Source organism: Halichoeres trimaculatus, unplaced genomic scaffold, assembly GCF_033239565.1.
Source record: "Halichoeres trimaculatus isolate MK-OKI-2021-1 unplaced genomic scaffold, fHalTri1.1 fHalTri1_scaffold_15, whole genome shotgun sequence".
NCBI lineage: Eukaryota > Metazoa > Chordata > Actinopteri > Labriformes > Labridae > Halichoeres > Halichoeres trimaculatus.
In genome coordinates this window covers 2,385,465-2,402,996 of record NW_027437193.1, presented here as the reverse complement: position 1 = coordinate 2,402,996, position 17,532 = coordinate 2,385,465, and the positions used below count along the sequence as shown (strand labels likewise).

Here is a 17,532-nt window from a genome sequence, read left to right as displayed (position 1 = left end):
GTTAGCCTTTGAGCTTAACGATTCCCTTACCAATTCTTTACATTGTGCCGGAGCCGCCGGGCCTTACGTCGACTAGTCTGCTGCAGCTAGCTTAGCTTAGCAGTTAGCTAACGTTTCCCAAGAAAACTCTGATTCAGGATTTTCAGCTTGAAGTTTTCCTGAAGAACTGACTTCATAAAGAAATGTTCATCACTCTCTCTCAGGAGATTCATATTCAGGACATTCAACATGGAATAAATCAACTTATTTACCAAAATAACAAAACAGCACAAGCTTGAAGCTAACGTATATGGGAAACTGCATTGATATGCTAGCAGTTAGCATACATCAGTATAACTTCAGCTTCGGAAAAGAATTTCAGCTTTCATCACAGAATCATATCACATCAACTCTTTGTAAAAAATACTGAAAATTACAAATGTCAAAAGCTAACAGGCTAATGAAAGGCTAATGGCTGACGGAAAGGTTCCAAACAGCTTAAACCATTGCTATAACCACTTTGAAACACTAGATGGCCTACTTGAATTACTGATATATTACAACACAGAACATCAACGTCACATTGTGTGAAATTTTGACCTGTTTCTGTTTAATTATGCCCAGAAATATCCAGACTCAGGGACCAATTAAATTTTATTCACTTACAGTATAAACTCAATTAAATGTTGTTGACACAGAAAACCTGTAAAGATACTTTTTGTACCAAGAAAATCCACAACAGGAACTGACAAAATCTTATCAATTCCCATTCCTACTTATTCTTTAATACATAACCTTGTAATGCTGCGTTCATGTCAAGCGTGTAAAATCTCCAACTCTTCCACTCCCTCACAGTCACAAGGATGTGTTCAGGTACCAAAACATGGAACTTTTTGATTAAAAGTGAATAGGTACTGGGTACAACAGACGGAATTCGGTCGGTACCTTTAAAAGTACCTAATTTGGTACCCATCTCTAGTCCCTTGGTAGTCAATCCCCCCTCCTCTGGAAAGTTCCTGCTCAGGGGGGTAGTACGTCCAAGAAGTCCAGGAACTGGAGTTGAACGTTTATGATTCTAGGGCATCGTCTTTCATGATTGGCCTTCCTCTCTGTCTCGGCGCCATCACCTGGTCTGGAGGTGTTGAGAAATCACTTTCAGGAAAGACAGGCCCCTGATCTGGTTTGTATAATCTTCACAGGTCTACAGGGTGTTAAGTTCCTGATAAAACATTCCCCAGAACTAAATCAAGACCTTGGTCCTGAAACGCACATTGCTCCAGGTAAAATTTCCTCTGGTTGAACTGGAGCTGTTGTTCCTTTAACAGAAGTTCCTGGAACTACAAGTACCCAAACTTAGTCTTTAAAACTGAGATTGGTAACCATACGGTAACTGAGTGATGAAAGCAAATTTAAATCACTCTTAACGAGGTTTGAAACACCTGAACTGTCTCATGTTGGATTCAGCCAACCATAACGTTTTATAAATGTCTTTAAAAAGTTGATGTTTGGATGTAACTTTATCCCCTCAATGTTCAGTTGAACTGTTAATCAAATGAGTTTAATTTGACGTTTGGTTACATGAAAACTGAACGTACCCTAATCTCCCACAGACAGAGGTGACACTGACTATGTGTTTTATTTAAGTCCCTTTAAAGCTCATTTAATAAACCAAACCCGACAGCAGCCGTCTCATCCTTTAACTCCACTCTCAGCAGCGAATAATTAGCATCAATAATTTAAGTCACGTTTTCCCACGGGAGCACGGAGCTGCTGATCAGACCAGAGGAGAGTTCACGAGCGTCACCGCAGCAGAATAATAAAACCTGCAGCAGGACGAGCCGCAGGAGCTCATTACACTTCACAGGTGAGGAGAAACACAGACAGAGGAATCTCAGCAGGTAGAAAACAGCTGATCCACGTTCTCACCAGCTCCTGCAGCTTTGTTTACGTCCGAAACACCCTGACACGATCGACTCTCTCCTGAAAACTGCTGCTGGAGTCTCTGTTTTCTTTGGGTGTGTCTGTTTGTGGTTGCATTCGTAGAAAAATGTCCAACTAAACGCGTGAAGAGGAGGAAACACGACATGTTCAGCCCTGTAAACTCAGCTGTCTGCATCTGGTGAAGATACTTTTGTTTCAACACAGCGCAGTTTCTCCACTTGCTCTCATTAAATTTAGAGAACGTCGCATTCACTGACATGATTTGTTCCCCAGAGTAACAGCGCTGCAGGAAACACAGCATACCACTTAGAGCTCAACTTTTAACCAGAAGAAGAGTTAGTTCCAGGAACTAAATGGTTCCCGTGGGCCTGTTGTTGTCTGTTTCCATCCAGGCCTGGAAATAAAAACAACTGCTCCACACCTCCAGACCAGTAGAGGGCAGTGAGAAAGGGACAATAGCCCATCGGCAAGGATGAGAAAGCAAAGACCAACAGATGGGTACTATCACTAAAGTATGTGGGGCTTTTACTGTGAAAGAGCCTGGGAAAGTTTTTTCACTTATAAAATTGAGCATGTGAAGTCCTAGTGTTTCTATTTTTATAAATTTGCAAATATTTTTGTTATTGAACAATTTTTACCATCATAAATTTCACAAGTTTTCAAAATTAAGAAGAATTTTTTTTAAACATTTTTTTTATTAAAACGTAACAAATTTTAAATTAAAATGAAATTTTAAAAAAATGTGCCAAAATTTGCAAACCTTCCAAAAATTTTAAAATTTTAAAAAATGTGCTAATTTAAAAAAAAAATTAAAAAATCAAACATTTGCACAAAGAAATTAAAATAGAATGTAAATAAGTTGCAAAACTTGCAGAAATTTAAAGAAATGTAAAATTTTCTAAAAAAAAAAACAAAAAAAAAAAACAAAAAAAAACAAACAAAAAAAAAAAACGGGTTTTTCTAAATTTGCAAAAACGTCACAAATTTTTTTTGAAAATTAAAAGCCTTATTGCAAGATGCAATGCATATTAAGTTCCACAAAATGTTAACGCATGATTATATTTAGAGTCAGTGTCTTTAATCCTCAAGTATGTTGGGCTTTTACTGTGAAAGAGCCTGAAAAAAGGACTTAATGTCTATAAAATTGTACATGTGTTATTATTCATAAATTTGCAAAAAAAAAATTTTAATTAAAACAAATTCTACTGTCATAAATTTCATAAATTTGCCAAATTCAGAATAGAATTTTGATATAAAAATTTCATAAAATTTTTTTTGAAAAAATTTGCCAAATTTGAAAACCTTCCAAAAATATTGACATTTTAAAAATTTGCATATTTTTTTGAAAATGAAAAAAATGTCAAAAATTTGCAGAAAAAAAAATAAAAAAAATAATTTAAATAATTTGGAAAACTTGCAGAAATTCAAAGAAATCTAAAAAATGTCGAAAAATATATCACAAAATCAAAAAAAATTGCAAGAGGTGATGCGTATTCAGTTCAACAAAATGTTAACGTTATATTTTATTTAATGTCAGTGTCTTTAATCATCAATACCCTCTGTAAGAAAAAATAAAAATTAAATAAAATATATATAATATATTTAAAATATTTTTTAAAGCTACAAGGAGCCACTGCAAAGGAGTCAAAAGGCCGCATGAGGCCCCAGAGCCGCAGGTTGAAGACCCTTGCTCCAGGTTGATGACAGGGGACGGTTTCAGGAGTGCAGGTCAGGTGTGAAAGAGCTGAGGAGACATGAAACTTCACTTTCCTCAGTCAGCTGAGGCTGCGTGTTCGCACCTGCACACCTGAGCGCGCTCATGAGGAGGCGTCAGAGCCGAGTGACGCCATGTGACCTGCAGCAGCGCAGTGTCCGACAGTGTTTGGAGCCACAGAGACGCAGCACGCCGTTAATAAGGAGCTGAAAATAGTCCCAACGCTGAGGCGCTGCCCTACAAACACACACACACAAACACACACACACACACACACACACACAGAGGAGGCACCTGAGACTCTCAAACCTGTCTGCAGGTGAGAGGAGTGTAAGAAACACCAGCACCATGAAGGTTGGTTCGTCTCCCCAGAGGCATCAGGGTCCATCTGCTCACAGAGACAGGAGCAGCTCTTCATGTGTCGACTCGTGATCGTCACGTCACGGATCAATCTGTGTCCTCTGAGCAGCAGGTAACGCTTTCTGCATGCATGTCACCTTTAAGAGAGATATGATCTGAGATTTCCTCCAGCTCTGAATCACACAGTGTTTTCTCCTCTAAAGTGGAATATTTGTTTCACTTTTTCCAAACAAATTTTTATTCGAAATCTAATCGCTCTTTAACTTTAAAATGTTTTGATTAATCGATTAATCGGTTATTTGATTAATCGATTAATCGGTTATTTGATTAATCGATTAATTGGTTATTTGATTAATCGATTGCCAGGGTTTTCAGTAGAATACATAAATAAAAGAATAAACAAAAGTTGCAGCCCTACTCATCTAAACTGTGCACAAAGATAAAATCACTAAAGAAAACGTGTTTTTGCCATAAAATGAACAGATCAAAAAGCAAAAGTGTTTTTTTCCAGAAACTCTGGAAATAAAGGGCTGGACTCTGCAGGCCGAGCAGCTCTGTCACAAACACAAGCTGCAGGAGGTCGAAGGTCAAAGCGGCCGAACATGGGCTGAATTTAAAGTTTTCAGGGAGAGATTTTTGGGACGAAGCAGCAGATTTTGAGGAGCAGATCAGAGGGACGAGCTGACACGCTGAAATGGGATTTTGTGACTGGAGACGAGGGCCTGGGGGGACCTGATCCCAAAATCGGCAGGAGGTCCAAGCCGGGCCTCTGAGTCAGGAGCCGGAGCAGGAACAAGTCGACAAGTCTGACAAACAGCACAGAGACTCCTACTGTAGATCTGAGCTGTTTTAACAATTAATCTGCTGATTGTCAGAAACACGTCTGTTCTGACCCTCTGAATCTAGTTTTATTTCCATCCCGGTCTGTGATCGCAGTCGGGTCAGTGAAGAGAATCCGAGCTAAACATGCTGAGGTTAGGAAAAAAAGGTCAACAATCACACACACCTCTCTTTGATAGCACAAAACACCAAACAGACACACACCCAGGCAGTCAAAGTGAGCGTGTGTGTGTTTCCTCTACACACACTTAACTCCACAAAAATATCACTCAAAGGTCACGTCCACAGAAGCAGGAAGGTAACTCTCTCAGAGCGTTGATCTGTGCACGACTGAGGGAGCACCAGATGATCTGGATGCTGCTCGAATGATGATTCAGAGTCTGCTCATCAACGGATGCTAGATTGTTCCCTGAGTGAGGCTAACGCTAGCAGAGCTAGCACCACCGGTCTGTGCTGATTCCTCGAGTCAGTGGTGGACTGGTGACTCAGGCCCCGTTTACATGACGTTTCATCTGAAAACACTAAAACGCAGTGACGTAGGAGAGATATAACAAGTTGAAAGGGATGGGAATTGATAAGATTTTGTCGATACCAATGCTCTGATCGAGCTGATTCTTTATCGATTCCCTTATCAGTTCCTGTTGTCCAACAACATGTTATCGAGTTTATACTGTAAGTGAATAAAATGTAATTGGTCCCTGAGTCTGGATATTTCTGGGCATAATTAAACAGAAACAGGTCAAAATTTCACACAATGTGACGTTGATGTACTGTGTTTTAATACGTTAATAATTCAAGTAGGCCATCTAGTGTCTCAGAGTGGTTATAGCAATGGTTTAAGCTGTTTGGAACCTTTCCGTCAGCCATTAGCCTTTCATTAGCCTGTTAGCTTTTGACATTTGAAATTCTCAGTATTTTTTACAAAGAGTTGATGTGATATGTTTCTGTGATGAAAGTTGAAATTCTATCCTGAAGCTCAAGTTTGATGTATGCAAACTGCTAGCATATCAATGCAGTTTCCCACATATGTTAGCATCAAGCTTGTGCTATTTTGTTATTTTGGTAAATAAGGTGATTTTTACCATTTCTAATGTCCTGAATATGAATCTCCTGAGAGAGAGTGATGTACATTTCTTTATGAAGTCAGTTCTTCAGGAAAACTTCAAGATGAAAATCCTGAATCAGAGTTTTCTTGGGAAACGTTATCTATCTGCTAAGCTAAGCTAGCTGCAGCAGACTAGTCAACGTAAGGCCCGGTGGCTCCGGCACAATGAACAGAATTGATAAGGGAATCGTTAAGCACAAAGGCTAACGATATCCATGGATTGAAACATTTCTTATCAGTTCTCAACAGGAACTGGTTTTTGATTCCCATCCCTAAAGTTGAATGGACTGAAATTGAATCTCTTGTGAGGAAGTTATGAACATCTGTTTGTGTGTTCAGTGACGAAAGTTGAAATTCTGATGGAAAAAGTTTTATTGATGTATGCTAACCACTAGCATATTAATGGAATTCCCGGTGTATGTTAGCATCAAGCTAGCGCCAAAAGCTCTGTCAGGATTTGGTAGATGTAGAGTTAAGGGCTTACTGTTGACATGGCAACGGCGTCTGCAGCGTTTCAGAAAAATCCAGAGCTGGAGGCCGTTTTCAAAAGTTTGCGCTTTAGGTCGTCTCAAACGCCATGTGTTAACAAGCGGCCAAAACACAGCAAGCGTTGTCATGTTAACGGCTCCTAAACCAAGTCGATCTCAGCTAGGTATCCTCTTATTGTGGACAGAGGGAGGAGGGAATACCAACACAGAGGCTGCTCCACCAATCAGAAACCTTCAATTGGAAAAAGTCCCCGTTTCAGGAGTCAGTTTATCCTCAAGAACTGAATTTCAATGTTTTCATAACATCTACAGTAGAGTGCACAGTCAACCAGCCTTCTAGCTCATTATGGCGTATGAACAGTGATAAATTGGATACTTGAGACCTGTTTAAAATTCATGGGGTTGTTATATTTTCAACTCTCACTGCAAAATGTGTGTGTTATTAAATGTTTGTGATCATTAACAGAGCTCATATTTGGCTCCACAGTCTGAATGAATAATGCATTATATAAATTATAATGAATGTGTTGGTGTTTTAAGTAATTCCCTCAGTTCGTAGCTACAGTATGTGTGAAAATCTTCTGTCCTGACAGATTTTAGTCATTCATTCTGTAACACGGTGTAACTGTGAACACCAACGACAGTGATGAGAAGAGGCGCTGCATCCTGACCTCCTCACCTACAGCCTTTTTTCTTTAATGTAGAATAATCATCATTTGCAGCTTGTGCTCCAGGTGGTATGGAGTGTGTGGGATAACGAGGCATTAAAAAACAAAACAAAACAGAGTGTTTAAATAACAGCCAAACTTTTATGCAAACAGCTTCAGCAGGAGTGCTCGAAATGCAGCATCCAGCCTGAAACCGTTTCAGCGTGGATGATGCAGAGGCACAAGGTCACCGGTTCAGGACGCCCACCTGGCCTGAAACAATGTGAGGCAGGTGAAAAATGAACTTTTCCTTCTGCGGCGAGCGTACTGCAGATGCTCGGCAGCCACATAACAGGAGACTGGATCACACAGAGTTTCAAAGCAGAGCTCATCTGGATGAATAAACGCTCATAATGTGACGTATGGGAAGGGACGCTAAAGGGTAATGTGGATGCTGAGCTTTCAACTTTCATCAAGAGGCTTTAATAACACCATGAAGCACTACATGTTTAATTAGAAAGTTGATTAAAACAAGCACACACATTTCCAGAAATGTCCCTACATCACACACAGATGGGGCATAATTGGCTTTAATAAGCCTCTACCAGTAAGCAATAGACTATAAACCAATGATTAAACAAATCAATAACACACAGCACTCAAATCAAAATGATAAAAGCCTCTTTTCTCTCGCCTTCATTAGTGGAGAAAAAAGATTTAAAAAGAGCTGTCACTGTCTACACTTCAAGAAGAAAAAAGCGTCACCAAACTCCATCTGAGAAATAAGTAATTTAAGGATTTGTGACTTTTCAACTAAAACGTTTCACTAAAATGCCACAAAAAATGACATAAATATATGTATATACTATTCTTTTTTAATTCGGCATTGTTGTAATCCATCGAGATGAAACACAAGGCTGACAAAACAACTTTTCTTTCTCACAACACCACCAGTTCCCAATAGAAAGCATCGCTATTTCAACACATGAAACGGTAGGCGTTCCGTTAAAAAAAAGTATGATATTTCGTTAAATATGCGCTTCTAATTGCATAATTTGTAAGCCGAATTTATCGTGGCTTATGTTTAATTACGTAACGCTGTTTTAAACGCTTAAATGTTTGATAAAAGAAGATGTTTTTAAGTTTTACCTTAGTCGTGACAATACAGATGCAGTCCATCGTTCCGAGCCGGGAGTAAAGCCCGGGAACATCAGCATCTCATCGCGTGCTGTCCCTCTGAGCTCCGTGAAGCCAGTTATCAGGTTTACATGGAGTCTTTCTTTACAAAGAGCGACACGTTCACACACTCACACACACACTGTCACACACACACACACACACACACACCGACCGACAGCCTCTGTCCACCGGCGAGAGAGAGTGAGCTCACCGGAGAGCCACCTCCGCCCTCCCCCGGTCCTCCTTCATCCCGGTATCAGGAGCTCACTCAGCGGGAGCAGGACTCACTGAACCCCGCTTCTACCGCCTTACGGTGCGTTCAGGAGCGGTGGGAAATCTCAAACCTCTACAACCTGAGACACTCTTCGTTGTGAAAATAAAACGATTTTAAGAATCTACCTCAAAATACAGCCCAGAAACTGTGTGATTTTATGTCCTAATATATGATTCAAAAACTTTATAAATAACTCAATAACATACCAAGTCTTTTTAGTTGTTATTTTCAAGTGCTTTTAATCAAATAATGATATTTTCCAACGGTAACTGAATGCAGCTTTAAATGCCAATAAATACTTGTGATTGTGCAACACTGAGATATCTGTTGGCTTGTTTTGACATTTATTATTAACAAAACAATAAATTAAACTGGATTATGAGCTTAGAGAAATACAAGAAATATAAAAAGGGCATGTTAATTAATCATCACCATAACATTTTATAACAACATCTCTGTTATATTCTGTAAAAATAGAGTAATTTGTTTGATTTGTTTCCACCCTGATACTATCAATCAGCAGACTCCTCTTCCTCTTATCCAACATCCAAAATAATAATAAAAAAAAAATAAAAATAAAAATGACCCATTTAACTTTAGGAAACAGCTACAGATTCATATTTAATTTGTGAGCTCTTAAACTGACAAACTGTGTCTAGTGTAACCACTGAACAATTACAGGTCCTCCAAGACGTCCTACTTTACATCAGACCCTGAACTCACCACACTTGCAAAGACGCAATATGTCACCCTCAGATAACCACACATTTGTTCAACATCCAACAACTTTGAAACACAGGGACTGCCTGTTATTACATGTGTGACTCAACACCAACATGGCTGAAGGAGGAGGAGGAGGAGGAGGTGGAGGAGGAGGACTGCGTGATGCAGCAGCAGGAGATGAAGCCGTGTGGGCGAGTGGGAATCACAAGTCTGAATATTTTACAGTTCCTTGAATGTGTCATGCGGCTGCGTCCACCTCTCATGTGTGTCATCATACAGTGTGTGTGTGTCATACTTCTTATAAATCATTGAACGCTCCACAGGAGGTGATGTCATCCATGTTTTCCACTCTGGAGCTCTCTAAAAAATACAAAACTATACCCACACTTTAAATGAACCGTGATGAATGGGCTGAAGCTGTTTGGGTACCATGTCTTTGTTTATTCCTCCCTTTGTTTAAAGCTCTTAGAGTGATCACATCCTAACAAAATCCACATTAACGGTATCTTTTCTATATGTCATCCAGCTTTCTTACTGATCCTCCAAATGTTGAAGACGCTTGATTATGATTGGTCGCACTTTTGCCAACATGTGCAGCGCCAGAGGCAAAGGGATCACACGTCATGTCGAATCAGTCAGCAGGAAAGAGTTCAGGTAAACAATCTGCTTAAAAAGAGACTGTCTTCTTCTGTTGCATCAGTATGACCACGCGTTAATTTCAGCACATTTTCAAATTTCATTTTCTGAAAGAAGCCAGGTGTTGTCAATGCCTGTGAGTGTTTCTTTCATCTTTAATTGTAAATGAAAAATTAAAAATAAGATTTTGACTGATGAAGGCTTAAATTAAGATGGCTTTTCTCCAATTCAAACAAATTCACTTTTTAGGGATTAAACAAACACTCTTTTATTTTGTTCACACACGCACTAAACTTTTGAAAATCTTTGCTAATTCCCTAGGTTGATTTTTTTAACTGCCCCGAAATTGATAATTAAAATTCTTTAGCTGCATTCACACATGCTCCAAACTCCTGTAATTAATGTATTTTTGCTATTTCAAAACAGGCACTAAACTGCCCCAAAAATTGAAACTTAAAATTCTTTAGCTGCATTCACACATGCTCCAAACTCCTGTAATTTATGTATTTTTGTTATTTCAAAATAGGCACTAAACGTTAATTTTCAAATTTTACACATGCATCAAATTCTTGTGAATTTTTGAAAATTTCACATCTTATTTTTGCCAGATTCACTCACACACACTTATCGCTTGTTAATCCAGCAAATTTACAGATTTTACTTTTTTTGTGCTGTATTCACACATGCCCTCCTCGTGTTTTTTTTTTTTTTTTTTTTTTTCAAAATTAAGCAAATTTCCAAGTTGGGCTTCATGTGCGAACGCTTCCAATTAATGTACCTGGACTTTTCACTTGCACTTCCTGGTAAATTCCACAAAAAGTCAGGTGTGAACACAGCAGGTAAAAGTTTCTGCTGAGTTAGTGGGCGGTGGATTATATGTATGACATGTGACCTCGTCAGAGAGAGGAAGCCTTCAGGTCTGTGCTTTGTGGCTCCGTATGTGAGAGTGTTTTTTTGCAGTGTACTGTGGTATTTTTGGTGTTATCGAAGATCTGAAAACTTTCTCCAGGACTGCCTCTTGAAGCTGCGTTTTGCCTCCAGTGTTCAGAAATCACAGCTGCTGCAAACAAAGCTGTAAGTGGTGATGTTTGATTTAGATTCATGAAACAACCTAAAACTGGTGACTTCAAACTTTACTCAGCTCGTCTCCTTCACACTCAACAACAAACATTTTTTTCCTCTTAACAACTTTAAGCATGAACAGATGTGATGAACAGGCATCTTACAACGCATGAAACCCAAAACAGAAATCACAAAACAGGAACCTAAAGAGTCGAAATGAGACCGAAAACTGGAACAAAGACCAGAACTGAATCCACATGAACCACCACCGTGACGGTCCTGAACAGCAGTACAGCTCAAGTCTCTCCGAGAGACACAAAAAGTGGCTGTGGCTGGAGGACAGAGACGTCGGAGACAGAGTGAGATAAGATGTACGGAGGACAAAAGCTGCCAAGAAAGATAAGATATTTAAGTAATTGATAGATAAATAATCCTTTTATTCTTTCCAATATTTATAGTTTTAATAAGAAAAGTTGCAAGTTCATAAGTTTTTAATTTTTTTCTTCATGCAAAGATAATGAAAATTTGAATTATCCTTCATTCTTTATGAAAAGACACAAAAAAACTCTAATTTTTCTACTTTATGGGCTGGAGTTTAAAAAAAAAAAGTATTATAATGGTTGCCTTTTTTTGTCGCATAAACTTTTTTTAAAGTAATCCTCAAAAATATAAAATTTAACAGTTTTTTTTTATAAAAAAGCAAAAAATGTGAAAAGGAATTTTAAAAAATACATTTTCATAACAGAGTAAAAAATAAAAAAAAATAATATAAAAAAGAATACGGATCAAATATACAAAGACAAAAAAAGTTGAAAATTATTATTATTATAATTATTATTCTGGAAAGTATTATCATATTTATTTATTTTTTAAGCGGATGTAAATACATCTATGTGTGCGAAAAAAAGAATACAAAGAAAGAAGACGTGAAAATAAACAACAAATTTATGTCTTTGTTTCATCTTTTTGAACTGTTTTTAATTTCTTTAATTGTATATCTATTTATTGTATATTTTAGCTAAGTTTTTATAAGTTATTATCCCAAGGTCAGGTTTTGGGATTTTCGGTTTTCCATTAAATTCTTTTTTTTTAATTTTAGCAGCAATTTCAGTCCTCTTGACTTTTGTTATTTTCATTCTTTTTAAAAAAATCTTTGTGTATAAAAATCACAGACAAAGTTGGCAGGCCTTCAGATTTAAAACACGTCTTGAATAAATTTCCTTTTTTTTTTTAAGGTACTATATTTCTAAAGGAATTATGATGTTTTCTCACTGACTCAACATCTTTTATAATTTAAATGATTATAAATTATTTTTTCATTAAAACTGTCTCAAAATTTGCAAACACTTTGGGCTACTTTCTTTATTTGTTTTAAAACAGGAAAAATAAAAATAAATTTTTCGAATTTTTTTTAGTTATGCTTGTAGCTTTGCCTTTTTTCTGTGCCGACCTGCAGTTCCTCTGGTGAACACTAGGGGACAATACAACCTTTTTATTACATCAGTAAAGCTTAGATATAACGTATAAAAAACCCAGCACCACTCTGATACACAGTTAAATTGTATGCTAATCATTTTGTCTTTTTTTGTTTTTATTATTAATTTTTTGTTTGTTGCAAATTTCTTTGAACACCTGGTTATTTGTTTTTTTACTAAGAAATGGTCACAAACATTTCTTTAGTTAGACTCTGAGCGTGTCCCCGCTCCGTTTGTCCGTCCCCCGTGGAGACAGGAGCTGTACTGTTCAGACTCGACACATGGACCAAAATGAATGAAGCACAATGAACCATGACCCCTGAACCCAGCACAAACCGCCTCAAGGTGTCGCTGTGTTTCCCGTCAGCTCGGAGCAGCTGAAACACGTCTTCAGTCAGATTTAATCTGTTTTTTATTTTTTTAATCTCAGGACGCGCCCGTCTGACGAGCTGCTTCCAAACACAGAATCTACGTCAACCTGAGGGAACTACAGCGACACCTCGAGGGCCAACCTGACCCTGGACCAACAAGCCCCGCCCACTCCGATGGTCCCAAGCACATGATTGGATGGGACATGCGGCGAAGGGTGGACGACACCGACACCCCCTCCCACCAACAGCCAGGCACCCGGTACTTACTTCTCCATCCGGGCCAGGCGAGTGCTGCGCCTGCGCCAACGTGTGCAGGATTTCGTTTAGGAGGGACGAGTCCTACGAGCGACCATGTTTGTTTACAATCAAAGAGAGAAAGGAAAGAGAGAAGGAGTTCAGTACAGGTGCGTTGGAGCGATGTGAGCCCGTTTCGGAGAAAACACACACAACCTGGGGAGAAACTCACACTTCTATGGACACGAGCTTTTTCTCACAGAGCTACAAGTTTGAAATGAGCTCACGCCAAAAACAGAGAGAGTGTCAGCAGATCCAGTCCTCTGTAGTCCTCCATCCAGGTCCCGAACTAGAGTCCAGCTCAGATCAGGACCAAGATTACTCTGATGGACAACAACCACCTGAGGAGCCCAAACATTTCACCCACAACCAAACTCCTCTTCATCAGCTCAGAGACAGAAAACAAAACGACACTTTTCACTTTCATCCACCATCCAGGCATCACTTTAAAGGGACAGTTCACCATTTTGATCACACTCTCTGCTAAACAATGTTACGTAACTTAAACTTTCTGAGAAATAAAGAGAAATTTGTAGAATTTAAACCAATGATCATCTTTCTCCCTGACATACATAAAAATTCATCTTTTATCCTGCGCAGACACCAAAACACAATCCATGTCGGATCAGGACTAGGAAATGATGCGTTCAGGATTATTTTCCCATTTCTGGGTAATCCCTGAAACTGCAACAGAACAATGGGATTAAAAAAAAGACTCCTGATCGTATTTAAGGATGAAACTGATCGGTGCTACTTACATCAGGTCTGAGTGTTGAGTTTTTATTGGATCTGCTTCGAAAAGTGACGCTTTTTCTAGACGGGATTACTTTAACCCTTTAGCTCCTGCTCCTTTAAACCCTTAACTTTCACTCTTTAAATACAAGATGTATGAAGTTTAATTAATTTTCACCGCTTTAACTTTCCATCTAAGAAAAAAAAGTTTTAAAAAAAAGTTTTAAAAATAAAATAAAATGAAATAAAATAAAATAAAATAAAATAAAATAAAATAAAATAAAATTAAATTAAATTAAATTAATAAAATTAAATTAAATTAAATAATAAAATAAAATAAAATAAATAAAATGAAATAAAATAAAATAAAATAAAATAAAATAAAATAAAATAAAATGTGGTTTTTATGTGGCTGGAACACTAAGATCAAAAACCACAAAAAAAAAAAACAAAAACAAAAAAAAAACAGAAAAATTATTTCAAGCTGTAGAGATGACTCAATCAGGTTTTAGGGACTTAAAAAATTGTCCACCAAACTACGGAGCAGCAAGTTAAAGGTACAGTCTGCAAGATTTTCCCTAAGAAAAATCAACTCTACAAGAATAATCCTGCTCAATCTTCTCCTCTGGGCCTCTAAACATGTGTGTCAGTGTCTGTTTCTGCCTCAACCCCCTCCACTGCCTGGATGTTTTTGTTTTGTTTGCTGTTTCGGAACGCCAAACAGATAAACTTTTACTCAAACGAGGGTGAAGCTTGGCTCAACGTTCACTCAGGAAGGAACTGGGAGAGCAGCACGGGACGAAGAGTGATGTGAGTTAGCTTTCTGCTAACCAGGTATGTGTCAAATAGCCATGATTAGCTTGTGCTAACATGCTAGGTCAGGTGCACGGCTCTCGAGTCTCTCCCACGTAGACACACGATGCTACAGGTGGTTGCTAGGCTAGTGAGTTTGGTCACGTAGTCATGGTCGGAAGCTGTGGGTGTGTGCTGCAGCTGGCACTGAGCCCAGTTTGAATGTTGTGTTTGCTAACAAGTATCAAAAACTCCTGCAGACCCTACCTTTAAAGAGTTATCGTCAGGTCTGTCGTCTAGAGGAGAAGAAACCTGCTTTAAAGATGTTTGTTGGACTGAGGTGAATCTATCATTTCTGATGCGTTCAGGAAATCAGGAAATCTGAACACTGACTGTCTTTAGTGACTTAGCATCAACAGATTAGCCTCTCAGTGTAAATGTTTGATCTATAACAGACTTTTAGCAGCTCCTCATGCAGATATCTGTTTAATAGAGAAAGAAATCCTCCTTCCAGAGTTAATTTCTAAAAGTCTTACTGTAGCTCTCACAGGAGACCAACACAGTTAACATCAAACACGTATCAAAGAGCTCCATCAGTCATCTCAAGGTGTTTACAAAAGGTGAGATCTATTTTCAACATCATCTATTTTTACTCCACATGACAGATAGTGGACCAGTTTAGACAAAAGGAGACTTTGAACCACTGAATCCAGACTGACAGGGTTTACTTCTGATCCTGCAGAGACTGATTTAGAAACTGTTCTCCTCGAGTGACTCGCAGGAGTTTCAGCGTGGGATCATTTAGGAGTTCACAAGAGAGGCAAAAAATACGCCCTGCCAACAAAATAAACACCGCCATCTTTCAGCTAATTACACCTCTCATGGGAGGTTTCTGTGGACGGGGACAGGAGGACTTCTCCTTCTGTTTCACTGGAGTCAGTCACACAAAGGTTTCAGTCTGACGAACAACTGCAGAGCAACAACAGCTCAAAATATCAGCAAACTGTCGGCTCTGTACTCTGGAGAAGAAAACTTTTCTTACTGTGCCTTTTCTAAAAGAGCAGTTTTTCTCTGTGTTCTTGTCTACCCAGGGGAGTCTGGGATATCTAAACTAGGATCTGCATCAAGCCAGACAACTATTCCATAGGCCCCTGAATCTACTCTGGGATTATCCGTAATCTGCAAACCATGTGTTTCCAGCTACTGCTGCAAAGTCTTTCTTCTTCTTTTTTGATTCAGCGCAGTTAGCATTCTCCTTCTTTCTGTTATTGTTACTTAATGTGATTAGCAAACAGCTGTCAGACATGCTAGTAACTGTCTGTCAACTTTACTTTCATGGAGCTATTTAGCCTCAGCTCACCTGGATTAACGTCATTCAGGAGCCACAAAATCTACTTTATCTTCACAATAAAGAAAATTAAGTCAATAAAATTCCATACATAGATAAAATCTAGTGAATAATTATAAAAAAAATAAGTTATTTTGAAATTTATGAAATTGTGCATGAAAAGTCTTATTTTTATTTTTGATACATTTTTGAACTTAAAAAAAAGTGATACTTAACAAAAATTGTAAAAATTGCAAAAATCAAAAAATTAAATTTTAAAACTTTGCAAAAACTGCAACATTTTTTTTAAATTTCGGAAATTTCCTAAAATTTAAAAAATGCAAACATTTTTTAATTTCAAAACTTTGCAAAAGTTGCATAAAATTTCAAAAAATTGCATTTTTTTATTTTAGAAGTTTGTGAAAATTTCAAACAATTTTTAAATTTTAAAAATTTGCAGAAAAATATAAATATACTTATAAATTAGCAAAATTTTCGAAAGAATACTTGAATTTGATAAAAAATATTGACAATGTTGCCGCTTTGTCATTTTTGTTGTTTGCCAATGTCCACAGATCAGTCATGTTTATTAATATGGCACGTTGTCAGTTAAATGAATCCATCCACACAGCTAATAAACACTAATTTTAGAAATTTAAAATTTCAAAAATTTGTATTTTTTTAAGTGTGAAATTACAAAATTGGTTAATTTCTTTATTGAGTTTTTTCAAAAATGTGAAAATATCACATTTTTGAAATTTGCAGAAAAAAAAAAATTGCAAAAAATATCAATTTAAAAAAAAAAATCAAAATTAGCAAAATTTCAGAAAATTTGAAGTTAAATAATTTTGCAAGTTTTTTAATTATTTTTAACTTCAAAAAAATTGCAATGAATGTGTCTTTTGAGATGCTGGAAGGAGAACACCTTCAATCAAAATTGTAAAAAGTTTAAATTCAAGCATCGTCAGGTCTGTGTGCATGACTGATGGAAAGCAACGACGAAAAAATATTTAGACCAATCATTTGGTGAGACCAAGGGAAGTGAAGAAAAACTAAGATAACAACTGTCTTTTGAAAAACACCAACAATGCTTGACTCGATAGGAAGGTTGACACTCAGTCCTGTGATTTCTGATGCATTCAAAGGCGGTCAGGATTTCCAAACTCTGGCTTCAGAGACATAAAATAAAGTGAATCTGTCACTCAAGCTGCCATAATAACGCCACTGTGATACGGTTTTGAACAAAGGGGAACAAATTGCTGATTCATTGCCCCAGTTTCTGTGAGAGAGTTGGATACGCCAAGAGTTGGATTTGTAAACTGTGAAAACTTCTGCTTCATCAGATTTTTCTGCGCAAGGTGAAGAAAAAATTCTGGTGTGGTCAGAGAAACTGAAAGACTTCTTCCCTACAGCAGAATTAAAACTGTTTGGCTTTCTATCAGTGGTCATCTTTTAAATACAAGGTTTATATCTTTATGGTAAAAACAAGAACTGCAAGAGCACCAAAGTCCACATCAACAGCAACCAACAATAAAAGTATCCGCACAAAAAGAGGATGACGAAGCTCACGCTTACTTCCTCCAACCTCCACAT

At 37.7% G+C, this 17,532-nt stretch overlaps 1 protein-coding gene across 26 annotated transcripts in view; it reads right to left on the bottom strand.

The window, feature by feature from the left end:
- The window catches only part of dlg1b (discs large MAGUK scaffold protein 1b), a 120,760-nt gene that overhangs the window by 79,277 nt on the left and 23,951 nt on the right, over positions 1–17,532 (bottom strand). For 16 of the 26 annotated variants that reach the window (XM_074688113.1, XM_074688086.1, XM_074688088.1 and 13 more), the window contains exon 4: positions 13,062–13,133. The exons of 9 other annotated variants lie outside the window; for them this stretch is intronic. In XM_074688113.1, coding sequence (XP_074544214.1) covers positions 13,062–13,133 — 72 coding nt within the window. Of the gene's footprint in view, positions 1–8,223; positions 8,546–13,061; positions 13,134–17,532 lie in introns of those variants that run through there. One more of the 26 variants, XM_074688110.1, reaches the window with a different exon arrangement.